This window comes from Oncorhynchus mykiss, chromosome 15, assembly GCF_013265735.2.
Source record: "Oncorhynchus mykiss isolate Arlee chromosome 15, USDA_OmykA_1.1, whole genome shotgun sequence".
Taxonomy (NCBI): Eukaryota; Metazoa; Chordata; class Actinopteri; order Salmoniformes; family Salmonidae; genus Oncorhynchus; species Oncorhynchus mykiss.
The window spans coordinates 15,323,689-15,337,332 of NC_048579.1; the positions used below are offsets into that span (position 1 = coordinate 15,323,689).

At 47.1% G+C, this 13,644-nt stretch overlaps 2 protein-coding genes across 4 annotated transcripts in view; both read right to left on the reverse strand.

Annotated features, from left to right (window-relative positions):
- Positions 1 to 3,480: 3,480 nt before the first annotated feature.
- LOC110489657 (transgelin-3-like) lies at positions 3,481 to 7,212 on the reverse strand. 2 transcript variants are annotated; one of them, XM_036943851.1, is made up of 5 exons: positions 6,678 to 7,212; positions 5,708 to 6,005; positions 5,285 to 5,459; positions 4,128 to 4,230; positions 3,481 to 4,048 (listed from the first exon to the last, which is right to left on the reverse strand). In XM_036943851.1, exons 2-5 carry the CDS (start codon positions 5,885 to 5,887, stop codon positions 3,907 to 3,909), a joined length of 600 nt encoding a protein of 199 aa, XP_036799746.1. In that variant the 5' UTR covers positions 5,888 to 6,005; positions 6,678 to 7,212; the 3' UTR covers positions 3,481 to 3,906. The 2 variants fall into 2 exon arrangements, with proteins under 2 accessions (XP_036799746.1, XP_036799747.1); XM_036943852.1 differs by lacking the exon at positions 6,678 to 7,212 and adding an exon at positions 6,187 to 6,653.
- A 5,046-nt stretch (positions 7,213 to 12,258) lies between these two features.
- LOC110489656 (mycophenolic acid acyl-glucuronide esterase, mitochondrial) overlaps positions 12,259 to 13,644 on the reverse strand; it is a 185,451-nt gene continuing 184,065 nt past the window's right edge. For both annotated transcript variants that reach the window (XM_036943854.1, XM_021562409.2), the window contains exon 5: positions 12,259 to 13,628. In XM_036943854.1, the coding sequence (XP_036799749.1) occupies positions 13,287 to 13,628 (342 nt within the window). In that variant the 3' untranslated portion in view covers positions 12,259 to 13,286. The remainder of the gene's footprint in view (positions 13,629 to 13,644) is intronic.

Consider the following 13,644-nt stretch of genomic DNA (forward strand, 5'->3'; position numbering starts at 1 on the left):
AGCAGGACCGTATGGATGGAGAGAGCAGGACTATATGGATGGAGAGAGCAGGACCGTATGGATGGAGAGAGCAGGACCGTATGGATGGAGAGAGCAGGACCGTATGGATGGAGAGAGCAGGACCGTATGGATGGAGAGAGCAGGACCGTATGGATGGAGAGAGCAGGAACATATGGATGGAGAGAGCAGGACCGTATGGATGGAGAGAGCAGGACCGTATGGATGGAGAGAGCAGGACCGTATGGATGGAGAGAGCAGGACCGTATGGATGGAGAGAGCAGGACCGTATGGATGGAGAGAGCAGGACCATATGGATGGAGAGAGCAGGACCGTATGGATGGAGAGAGCAGGACCGTATGGATGGAGAGAGCAGGACCGTATGGATGGAGAGAGCAGGACCGTATGGATGGAGAGAGCAGGACCGTATGGATGGAGAGAGCAGGACCGTATGGATGGAGAGAGCAGGACCGTATGGATGGAGAGAGCAGGACCGTATGGATGGAGAGAGCAGGACCGTATGGATGGAGAGAGCAGGACCGTATGGATGGAGAGAGCAGGACCGTATGGATGGAGAGAGCAGGACCGTATGGATGGAGAGAGCAGGACCGTATGGATGGAGAGAGCAGGACCGTATGGATGGAGAGAGCAGGACCGTATGGATGGAGAGAGCAGGACCGTATGGATGGAGAGAGCAGGACCGTATGGATGGAGAGAGCAGGACCGTATGGATGGAGAGAGCAGGACCGTATGGATGGAGAGAGCAGGACCGTATGGATGGAGAGAGCAGGACCGTATGGATGGAGAGAGCAGGACCGTATGGATGGAGAGAGCAGGACCGTATGGATGGAGAGAGCAGGACCGTATGGATGGAGAGAGCAGGACTGTATGGATGGAGAGAGCAGGACCGTATGGATGGAGAGAGCAGGACCGTATGGATGGAGAGAGCAGGACCGTATGGATGGAGAGAGCAGGACCGTATGGATGGAGAGAGCAGGACCGTATGGATGGAGAGAGCAGGACCGTATGGATGGAGAGAGCAGGACCGTATGGATGGAGAGAGCAGGACCGTATGGATGGAGAGAGCAGGACCGTATGGATGGAGAGAGCAGGACCATATGGATGGAGAGAGCAGGACTATATGGATGGAGAGAGCAGGACCGTATGGATGGAGAGAGCAGGACCGTATGGATGGAGAGAGCAGGACCGTATGGATGGAGAGAGCAGGACCGTATGGATGGAGAGAGCAGGACCGTATGGATGGAGAGAGCAGGACCATATGGATGGAGAGAGCAGGACTATATGGATGGAGAGAGCAGGACCGTATGGATGGAGAGAGCAGGACTATATGGATGGAGAGAGCAGGACCGTATGGATGGAGAGAGCAGGACCGTATGGATGGAGAGAGCAGGACCGTATGGATGGAGAGAGCAGGACCATATGGATGGAGAGAGCAGGACCATATGGATGGAGAGAGCAGGACCGTATGGATGGAGAGAGCAGGACCGTATGGATGGAGAGAGCAGGACCATATGGATGGAGAGAGCAGGACCATATGGATGGAGAGAGCAGGACCATATGGATGGAGAGAGCAGGACCGTATGGATGGAGAGAGCAGGACCGTATGGATGGAGAGAGCAGGACCATATGGATGGAGAGAGCAGGACCGTATGGATGGAGAGAGCAGGACCATATGGATGGAGAGAGCAGGACCATATGGATGGAGAGAGCAGGACTATATGGATGGAGAGAGCAGGACCGTATGGATGGAGAGAGCAGGACTATATGGATGGAGAGAGCAGGACCGTATGGATGGAGAGAGCAGGACCGTATGGATGGAGAGAGCAGGACCGTATGGATGGAGAGAGCAGGACCGTATGGATGGAGAGAGCAGGACCATATGGATGGAGAGAGCAGGACCATATGGATGGAGAGAGCAGGACCGTATGGATCGAGAGAGCAGGACCGTATGGATGGAGAGAGCAGGACCATATGGATGGAGAGAGCAGGACCATATGGATGGAGAGAGCAGGACCATATGGATGGAGAGAGCAGGACCGTATGGATGGAGAGAGCAGGACCGTATGGATGGAGAGAGCAGGACCATATGGATGGAGAGAGCAGGACCATATGGATGGAGAGAGCAGGACTATATGGATGGAGAGAGCAGGACCTTATGGATGGAGAGAGCAGGACCGTATGGATGGAGAGAGCAGGACCGTATGGATGGAGAGAGCAGGACCATATGGATGGAGAGAGCAGGACTATATGGATGGAGAGAGCAGGACCGTATGGATGGAGAGAGCAGGACCGTATGGATGGAGAGAGCAGGACCGTATGGATGGAGAGAGCAGGACCGTATGGATGGAGAGAGCAGGACCGTATGGATGGAGAGAGCAGGACCGTATGGATGGAGAGAGCAGGACCGTATGGATGGAGAGAGCAGGACCATATGGATGGAGAGAGCAGGACTATATGGATGGAGAGAGCAGGACCGTATGGATGGAGAGAGCAGGACTATATGGATGGAGAGAGCAGGACCGTATGGATGGAGAGAGCAGGACCGTATGGATGGAGAGAGCAGGACCGTATGGATGGAGAGAGCAGGACCGTATGGATGGAGAGAGCAGGACCGTATGGATGGAGAGAGCAGGACCATATGGATGGAGAGAGCAGGACCATATGGATGGAGAGAGCAGGACCGTATGGATGGAGAGAGCAGGACCGTATGGATGGAGAGAGCAGGACCGTATGGATGGAGAGAGCAGGACCATATGGATGGAGAGAGCAGGACCATATGGATGGAGAGAGCAGGACCGTATGGATGGAGAGAGCAGGACCGTATGGATGGAGAGAGCAGGACCATATGGATGGAGAGAGCAGGACCGTATGGATGGAGAGAGCAGGACCATATGGATGGAGAGAGCAGGACTATATGGATGGAGAGAGCAGGACCGTATGGATGGAGAGAGCAGGACTATATGGATGGAGAGAGCAGGACCGTATGGATGGAGAGAGCAGGACCGTATGGATGGAGAGAGCAGGACCGTATGGATGGAGAGAGCAGGACCGTATGGATGGAGAGAGCAGGACCGTATGGATGGAGAGAGCAGGACCATATGGATGGAGAGAGCAGGACCGTATGGATCGAGAGAGCAGGACCGTATGGATGGAGAGAGCAGGACCGTATGGATGGAGAGAGCAGGACCATATGGATGGAGAGAGCAGGACCGTATGGATGGAGAGAGCAGGACCGTATGGATGGAGAGAGCAGGACCGTATGGATGGAGAGAGCAGGACCATATGGATGGAGAGAGCAGGACCATATGGATGGAGAGAGCAGGACTATATGGATGGAGAGAGCAGGACCTTATGGATGGAGAGAGCAGGACCGTATGGATGGAGAGAGCAGGACCGTATGGATGGAGAGAGCAGGACCATATGGATGGAGAGAGCAGGACCGTATGGATGGAGAGAGCAGGACCGTATGGATGGAGAGAGCAGGACCGTATGGATGGAGAGAGCAGGACCGTATGGATGGAGAGAGCAGGACCGTATGGATGGAGAGAGCAGGACCGTATGGATGGAGAGAGCAGGACTATATGGATGGAGACAGCAGGACCAAGGAGGACTGGAGAGTGGGTGTGGGGTAAGCAGAAACTACTGAGGTCTGTAGGAATCATGGTGTGGTTGTGGTATATGGAGCACCCTGTTCGGGTGTTGGGGACAAACAATGAAATGTGTGTATGTATGTATGTATGAATGTTGCTGGGGAAGGGGAAAAAGGGGTTGGGTCATTTCATGAGGTTCCGGGAATGTGGTGGAGCTCTCTTCTGGAGGTCCAGTAACTGGAGTACACCGCCAGGCTAAGGAGTGGCTGGCAGCTGGCTGGGCAGCTGGCTTGTGTCTCTACATGATCTGGCGGTGCGATCCGTAGCCCGTCATGCCGGACTGCGAGGCCCCACGGTTGCTGCCCATCTGTAGACCAATCAGACTCTGGCCCTGACGAAGCTGGTCCTCAGAGAACTCCCGCCGGTAACCCTGAGCTTTCCTACACAGACCAGGACAAACAGGGGAGTTGAGATGTAGAACAACACTCACACAACAAGGGGGTCGTGGCCAGTCCTTACTTGTGGAACCAGTCTCGGTCGCCACGGTAATGTCCATCGTCCTTGGTGAGGGCAACACTTCCTAGGGCCATCAAGGTTCTCTGCACCGCAGCCATGTCCTGCCCTGTAACCATAACAGAACAGAACCTCACAAGCACTGGACCCCATCCAGACAGCAAAGAACAGGCGGGGCATCAAATAGGCAAATAGGTTCCAAATTCCCCCGGTGGCTAGCTAGGTAAAATTGTCCCTTTCCTAAATTAGCCATTGATGGAAATAGGGATTTGGACTTGTGGTTTTACTTCATTCTCCATACTGGTCCATGATTATAACGGTGATTCTGATCCATCCATCAATTCATACATTTTCCCCCTGGTCTGAGAGTTCAATATGTAGCTAGAGGTAGATGGCTAATGTTAACTAGATGGCTAATCTTTGCCCATGAAAGGAAGTTAGGCTAGCAAACTAGCATTTTAGTCATGTAGCCTAGGACAACAAAAACTAAAAGCATGTACTGTATGACAGAGTCATAGATCGTTTCATCAACACGAAAGAGAGGAGGATGGCATTTGGTGTTTCTCTACAAGTAAGGTGAGTCAACATGTTTTTTTCTACTTACACACACACACACACACACAGAGAAATTAGTACCATGTAAAGCCAAATTATATTTAGCTTATGTTGATTGGACTAAATTGTTTTTGGTATCCTTTAGTTGTCACTGAATTAGACTAAGCATAGGTGATTTGTTTGTTACATTCAATATGCTTTGTGGTCTTCACCAGACAGAGGTTGCTCTCTGGTTTTGTGATGAAACAAAAGTCTGGTTGAGTTTATTCTGCCACTGTGATTTCTCATTGTCTCGGCCTTTAGGCCTACAGTATATATCACAGTGTCAAGGCATATGAACTAACAGGTTACAGTCAAACAAAGCAATTATCACAACATATAGGCTATAATATGCCTTTGTTTTTTGACTTGGCTTCCCCAGTGATTTTACCCACGTACCCATGCTGGACTATAAAGACTTGTAAATTCAATGTGAGTATTGATGGTCATGTGCAGACAGACAGAGCTCAGCAGAGGCACAAGTGTGAGACTCTGCGTCATTGGAGAAGCATATCAACGTCGCCCGGATTTATGGAGACTTTATATGTGCCCGTGAACGTGCAGCCCACCTTCCCACAGGTCCACGGTCTGGAAGATGTCTGTGGTGAGTACTCCGTAGGCCTCGGCAGCCTGCAGGAACTGGGAGATCTTCTCCATCTGCTTAAAGGCCATCTGGGTCTCCAGAATCTTCTTGATGGGCTCATTACCACGCGGGTACAGGCTATTGATGAGCCTACAGAGAATCTACAGGGAGGAGGAGAGAACAGGGGAGTCAGGGGAATATAGATACATGGATAAAGAAGAGAAGAAGTAGAGGGAGAAAGGAAGAGATTGATCAATGAAAAGAGGGAGAGAGAAACAAAGAGAAAGGCAGAGGGGAGCATACATTGGTGTCATTGTTAGCTTATATAAGCGGTCAATTATATATCACTGACCTCTGTCCAGTCAATCAGTGAATCTCATTGAGCTTGTTCATTCTCATGCATACTCACTGTTCCATCCATCAGCCAGGTCTGGAAGTTCTGTCTGCTTGGCTGTGGTCTCTCCAGGTTCCCCCCACACTGAGCTACGATCCAGTCCACCAGCCGGGCCTCCAGGTCCAGATCATACTTCAGCTCTATCTTCTCCTGCACCTCCTTGCTCAGGCCGTAGCTGGGTCCCCTGTTAGCCATGGCTCCTCCTGTCCTGCTCACCCAAACAGACAGGCCAGACAGACACCCACTGACCAGACGTTTGCAGCTCCACTGACCAACACCCTGCAGCAGTCACAGCACTGGCAGCCTGCACCTGCTATACAAAGGCAATACATCATGTAGAAAATGGAACGTTGTCAAGCACTGTTAAAGCAATGCTGCTGTATTAACATCCAATTCCTGACATCAGAACAATAACTATTGCAAAGTAGTCACATTCTTCATGGTGCATTATAAGGGACAACATTTATTTTTATTTTGATAATTAGCTACATCACCTGTTGTTTACTTTTCTTTCCTCTGCTTTCTCCCTAATGGCCCTTGTGTCCCTTACAGCACAGACACTAAGCACATCCCCCAAGAGACCCAGATCGCTAGCTTAAATGGGTGTGGTCCTTGGCACCCGTCCCACGCACATTCTCATGAGGTAGCCTATGGTAGTCTAGACTGTGAGCGTGCTGAGCATAACATCGAAAAGCAATCGCATTGCATTGATTGTGTAGCCTACCATGAATGCAAAAAAAAATCGTAACTTTTTTCACCTCCCAAAAAAACGTATAAATTAGGAAGTCGGATTATGAATTTCAATCATGCACTATGTAGGAAAAGTATAAGATTAGTAAAAAAAAAACTAACGCAAGTTTTCCGAATATCTCCTAGATAATTTAATAAACTAGCAATTCCGTTTAATTATTAATGCACACAACAACAAAAATCATGCGCTGCTTAAATAATAATTTAGACGAATAAAAACTCCGGGCACACTTACTAGAAAAAAGAGGAGAGAACGTTCGTCTGGTAGCTGCTGTGTGGTTAATTCCGCTGAGCTGGTCAGCGCAGAGGATGCTGAACCCGCGGCGCATGCGTGGGTGAGGCTCTGGACTCAGTGTCCGGGAGTGGCACGCCACAGGTTTTATATGTGCGGCGCCAAGAGGAGGATCCCTCTAGATCTCTGATACAGAATGCGACAGGCCAGCGAGAAGAAGAGGAGATGGCAAAGCAAGGCAAGGCGAGCCTACGATCAGCTTTAAGGCTATGTGGGCTGACCATCATTATCATAAAGTCCAGGGGTGATATTAGCATGATAATCTTGGTGGGGCAAAGTCACCCAATTTGTTTTAGATTCATGCCAGCAAAGCCATTAAACACCATGCCAGCAAAGCTAACACAACACGAAACAATTCATTAATTGCACGATAACGGTGCCCACACACTGTTAGGGCCAACAGCAGTCCCAACACCTTAACACTGCTACACCTGGCTTGTTTGCCAGCAAAGCACTTAATTCAGCCTCATTTACTGCCTTTAAAAAACATAGCTGATATGGCTGACTTGCTTAAATAAAATGTGATTTCTATTGAAAATTGAGATGTACAAACTATGGCATAAAAGGATGACGAGTGGATAAGAGGCAATCCTAATTTCGTTTAAGATATTAATGAGCGAACTAGGATGGACACAGTTAATATACAGTTGAAGTCGGAAGTTTACATACACTTAGGTTGGAGTCATTAAAACTAGTTTTTCAACCACTCCACAAATTTCTTGTTAACAAACTATAGTTTTGGTAAGTCGGGTAGGACATCTACTTTGTGCATGACACAGGTAATTTGTCCAACAATTGTTTACAGATTATTTCACTTACAATTCACTAAATTGACTGTGCCTTTAAACAGCTTGGAAAATTCCAGAAAATTATGCCATGGCTTTAGAAGCTTCTGATAGGCTAATTGACATAATGAGTCAATTGGAGGTGTACATGTGGAAGTATTTCAAGGCCATATCTTCAAACTCAGTGCCTCTTTACTTGACATCACGGGAAAATCAAAAGAAATCAGCCAAGACCTCAGAAAAAAATTGGACACATCCACAAGTCTGGTTCATCCTTGCGAGCAATTTCCAAACGCCTTCAGGTACCACGTTCATCTGACAAACAATAATACGCAAGTATAACCACCATGAGACCACGGAGCCGTCATACCGCTCAGGAAGGAGACGTGTTCTGTCTCCTAGAGGTGAACACACATTTGTGCGAAAAGTCTAAATCAATCCCAGAACAACAGCAAAGTACCTTGTGAAGATGCTGGAGGAAACAGGTACAAAAGTATCTATATCCATAGTAAAACGAGTCCTATATCGACATAACCTGAAAGGCCGCTCAGCAAGGAAGAAGCCACTGCTCCAAAACTGCCATAAAAAAGCCAGATTACGGTTTGCAACTGCACATGGGGACAAAGATCATACTTTTTGGTGAAATGTCCTCTGGTCTAATGAAACAAAAATAAAACTGTTTGGCCATAATGACCATCGTTATGTTTGGAGGAAAAAGGTGGAGGCTTGCAAGTCGAAGAACACAATCCCAACCGTGAAGCACAGGGGTGGCAGCATCATGTTGTGGGGATGCTTTGCTGCAGGAGGGACTGGTGCACTTCACAAAATAGATGACATCATGAAGCAGGGAAATTATGTGGATATATTGAAGCAACATCTCAAGACATCAAGTTAAAGCTTGGTCGCAAATGGGTCTTCCAAATGGACAATGACCCCAAGCATACTTCCAAAGCTGTGGCAAAATGGCTTAAGGACAACAAAGTTAAGGTATTGGAGTGGCCATCACAAAGCCCTGACCTCAATCCTATAGAAAATTTGTGGGCAGAACTGAAAAAGCATGTGCGAGCAAGGAGGCCTAAAATCCGGACTCAGTCACACCAGCTCTGTCAGGAGGAAAGGGCCAAAATTCCCCCAACTTATTGTGGAAAGCTTGTGGAAGGCTACCCGAAACGTTTGACCCAGTTAATCAATTTAAAGGCAATGCTACCAAATACTAATTGAGTGTATGTAAACTTCCGACTTCAACTGTAACTATTTGTTCAGCACTTTCTAAATGGACACAGCCATAATTCAGAACATGGGCGTTCTTACAGTATTCTCCCTGTACACCAAGCCAGAACCCTGGATAAATAAAGGGGGCACATAAGCAGACAATGAAAGCTCTTACAATATTTGATAATGACATTTCTCTTAAACAGGCTATAGGATGTGTGTGCACGGCTAAGTCAGAACAGTAGGCAAAATGAGGGAGAATAGGGACCAAATTATTAGGTTGAGGCACATGGGCTACTAACAGCTTACCAAGCAACATACACTTAGTATTACTTAGCTACAGTATACATATTTTCCTGGCATATTACGTAATTTATGCAGCAGCATACAATACATTTTTGGACTCACCTTGTTGTGCTGTGCTCACATGAACAGGAAGGTGGTGGTCCTTCTTGGGCAAATTTTGTCATCAAACTTTGTCTTCAAAGTCTGGCATTATGGTGCTTTCAAGACAACTGGGAACTCGAGGAAAAAACAAGGTTGAATCATGTTAGTGATCTTCAGGTTGGAGCTCTAGAAAGAGGCCAGAGTTCCCGACTTGGAATTCTGAGTTGGATGACCGTTCAAAATGTATTTTCCCAGTCAGAGCTCGTTCCCCCCCGGAGTTCCCAGTTGTCTTGAACTCACTGAGGTCTGACTGGATTGACAGCATGTCCAATGTTGAATGTTTATCCTTTTAATCCTGGAAAAGAGACCCTTAAACCCAGACTTGGACCACACATCCACTCCACTGAATAGCAGGATAGTGATTGCTTAGCAATGCTTGCAGTTAGCCACTGATTCCTTCCAACCCCCTCATATGTTTATGTCCAGTGGCCAATGAGCACTGATGTGTTTTATCTATAATTTATCTTCATATGACAAGGATTGAAAAGGATTTGTAAGTAGATTGTCGACTTGATTCACGATGATGACTACTAGCTTGCTAAGATTTTGAAAGTATGATCTTGTCCAATCAAAGCTACTGTAGATATAACATGATTTGATGTCCTTTTATCTGTGGCCAATGACCTTGAGCATTCTTGGTTGGGCACTTCTAATGTAACTCTATGGCAGCACCCAAGGGGCTTGAATTTGAGCTCCTCCCATAGATTTTGCAGTGATGTAATGTCCCCATCAATAACAGAACACTTAGCCAATCACGGCGCAACTAGAGAACATTACCAGCCCCTACGCTCTGAATGTTCCGCTGGCTGCCCCACCACCCCAGAAAGCATGAGCTAGGCTGAAACACCTGCATTTTGGAGCTGCCTTACTCAAGAAAACAAAAAAGAGACCATGTTTGTATGCGGATTTATTAACTTTTTTTACATTTTTTTTTTTTTTTTACATTGTTTGCAAACTGATATGTGACAGGTAATAATGCTAAAATAACATGCAAAACAGGCAACAAAAAAAGTTATTTTTTAGCTAAACAGGTGGGGCTCAAAACTGGTGGGGCTCCACCTGCCATGAATGACAGGTCGGCACTGATCATGCCCATGACAAAAGTGTTTACTACTCATTGTTGATATATTTGGCCGTACTACTCTCACACTGGATTGGAGCACAGACTCACAATTTATAGAACCAGATAAAAAACAAATGTTTTCACCTACCTTAAATGTGTCTGCAGGTTTGGAAGGCACAGTACAACCCATTAGTGTCTGACTTGCAGCTTGTCTCTCAATTTTGATGAGAGCCATTGCGCTGCTTTAATTGGGTTAGTTATAGAGTTGGATGACAGATCTGGAGAGAGGGTCTGAGTGCGAGGAAGGCTACAGTACTGAAATGACATCATGCATCACAAGCTGGAAAAAGTATTCAGAAAGTGTTGAAATACGGGAAATAGAGGTGATTTTCCAGAATGTCCATTAAACTTTTAAATCCTAACATCATTGCAATACTGTACCATTTGACTGTCAAGCTAAAATAAACTCAGGAGTATCCTCATCATCACTGTATCTGAGTGTATGCACTTCTAGCCCTTGTCATTAGGGTACATGGTCTAGCACTACATATTAGTAAATTCCTCACCAGACCCCTTGACTTTTTCTACATTTTGTGACGTTACAGCCTTATTCTAAAATTGATTATTCTTTTTTTGCTCAATCTACAAACAATACCCCATAATGACAAAGCAAAAACAGGTTTTTAGAAATTTAGCTAAATTATATATAAAAAAAAAAATTAAAAAAAAAGGAAATATCACATTTACATAAGTATTCAGACCCTTTAATCAGTACTTTGTTGAAGCACCGTTGGCAGCGATTACAGCATCAAGTCTTCTTGGGTATGACACTACAAGCTTGTTACACCTGTATTTGGGGAGTTTTTCCCATTCTTCTCTGCAGATCCTCTCAATCTCTGTCAGGTTGGATGGAGAGAATTGCTGCACAGCTATTTTCAGGTCTCTCCAGAGATGTTCGATTGGATTCATCCGGTCTCTGGCCGGGCCACTCAAGGACATTCAGAGACTTGTCCCGAAGCCACTCCTGCGTTGTCTTGGCTGTGTGCATAGGGTCGTTGTCCTGTTGGAAGGTGAACCTTCGCCCCAGTCTGAGATCCTGAGTGCTCTGGAGCAGGTTTTCATCAAGGATCTCTGTACATTGCTCCATTCATCTTTGCCTCGATCCTGACTAGTCTCCCAGTCCCTGCCGCTGAAAAACATCCCCACAGCATGATGTTGCCACCACCATGCTTCACCGTAGGGATGGGGCCAGATTTCTTCCAGACATGACACTTGGCATTCAGGCCAAAGTTCAATCTTGGTTACATCAGAACAGAGAATCTTGTTTATGATGGTCTGAGAGTCTTTAGTGTACTTTTGGCAAACTCCAAGCGGGCTGTCATGTGCCTTTTACTGAGAAGTAGCTTCCGTCTGGCCACTCAACCAGTCTGGCCACCTGATTGGTAGAGTGCTGCAGAGATAGTTGTCCTTCTGGAAGTTTCTCCACAGAGAAACTCTAGAGCTCTGTCAGAGTGAACATCGGAATCTTGGTCACCTCCTTGACCAAGGCCCTTCTCCCCCGATTGCTCAGTTTGGCTGAGCGGCCAGCTCTAGGAAAAGTCTTTGGTGGTTCCAAACTTCTTCAATTTTAGAATGATGGAGTCCTCCATGTTCTTGGGGACCTTCAATGCTGCAGACATTTTTTGGTACCCTTCCCCAGATCTGTGACTTGACACAATCCTGTCTCGGAGCTCTACTGACAATTCCTTCGACCTCATGGCTTGGTTTTTGCGTTGACATGCTCCGTCAACTGTGGGACCTTTATATAGACAGGTGTATGCCTTTCCAAATAATGTCCAATCAATTGAGTTTACCACAGATAGACTCCAATCAATTTGTAGAAACATCTCAAGGATGATCAATGGAAACAAGATGCACCTGAGCTCAATTTCGAGTCTCATAGCAAAGGGTCTGAATACTCATGTAAAGGTGTTTGTTTCTTATTTTGAATACATTTGCAAAAATGTCTAAACTGTTTTTGCTTTGTCATTATGGGGTATTTTGTGTAGATTGCTGAGGGAAAAAAAAACATTTTGATCCATTTTAGAATAAGGCTGTAACGTAACAAAATGTGGAAAAAGTCAAGGGGTCTGAACACTTTCCAAAGGCAATGTACAGTACTGACATAACTTAGGCACTTTGTTTTACACCCCGATGCGTGCTCATGTTTAAGTGTCGTCATCCGAAGAGTGAAAGGTCAGAGCAGCAGTTAGAGGATCAGAGAGAGAGAGAGAGAGAGTTACTGCGTCTGCTGCAGCAGGACTGGCTTTCTGCCCCATTGAACACAGTCCAATAACCAACAACGTGTTAATCAACAGCCCAGTGGCTCAGACTGGCCCATGGGAATGTGGGTGGATGTACAAGAAAATAGAAAAGACATTCCTCAGGACTTTTCTTCAGCTATTTTGAGATAGTGTACAGTCTTTTTGGTATCGACACAGTGTGAGAATACAGCTTGGACCGATCACCACACGATGTCACAGTGCTTCTGCGTAGGAGGCAGTTTGATGGAGCTTGTTGTCTGTGTATATTCCATCTGTGCCTCATATAATATCTGCATGCACAATTAGACGAGACCTGCGCTTCACTCTGCTGTGCAGAGGCTTTGTTGACCCAACGGGTATGAGACGTGGTAAAAAAGGCACAGTAGAACTATTGGGGTCTGGCAAAAGGACCAGGATCTGTCAAACAAACAGTGGCAGCATTAGCAGTGGCAGTATTGCCCGTAAAAAGGTTTACCTAAAAAAGACTGCACAGAGTAAACTGGTAAAAGACACACTCCCTCCAAGGCAGGCATTAGGGACCTGGCTGAGGTTTCTGACAGACGACATCCTCGTTCCATCACAGTTTGTACTTTCAATAATCCTCATCTTTCTCTCTTGCTTTGTAACAGCATACTGAGGACAAACTGGGCAGGATGGAAGGAAGGAAGGGTAAGGGGAGAGTGGGATCATATATGGTTGCTCCTGCCTCTCCAATGGGGTGCATTCCTAACACTCCCCCAACTCAAACGAGGGTGGTCAGCTTGTCTATGAGGTCGTCGATGGTGTAGACCATGAGCCTGATGTCATCCTTCTCGGCCATGCGGTGCTGACCGTGGCGGCGGAGGATGACGTCCACGTCGGGGCTGAGGACGCGCTCGGCCACTTGCATGGAGATGTGCCAGGGCACATCGTCGTCCTTCAGGCCGTGGATGAGCCTCACGGGGCAGGTGATGGGGATGGGGCTCTGGAGGACACAATGGTTCTCCGCCTCCTTCAGGAAGCCAATAGTGAACGTGTAGGTGCCCTCCTCGCTGTACTTGGTGGGCACAGTCATTACGCCCTTCTCTTCAATCTCCTTACGCACCTGTGGTGAAATGGGA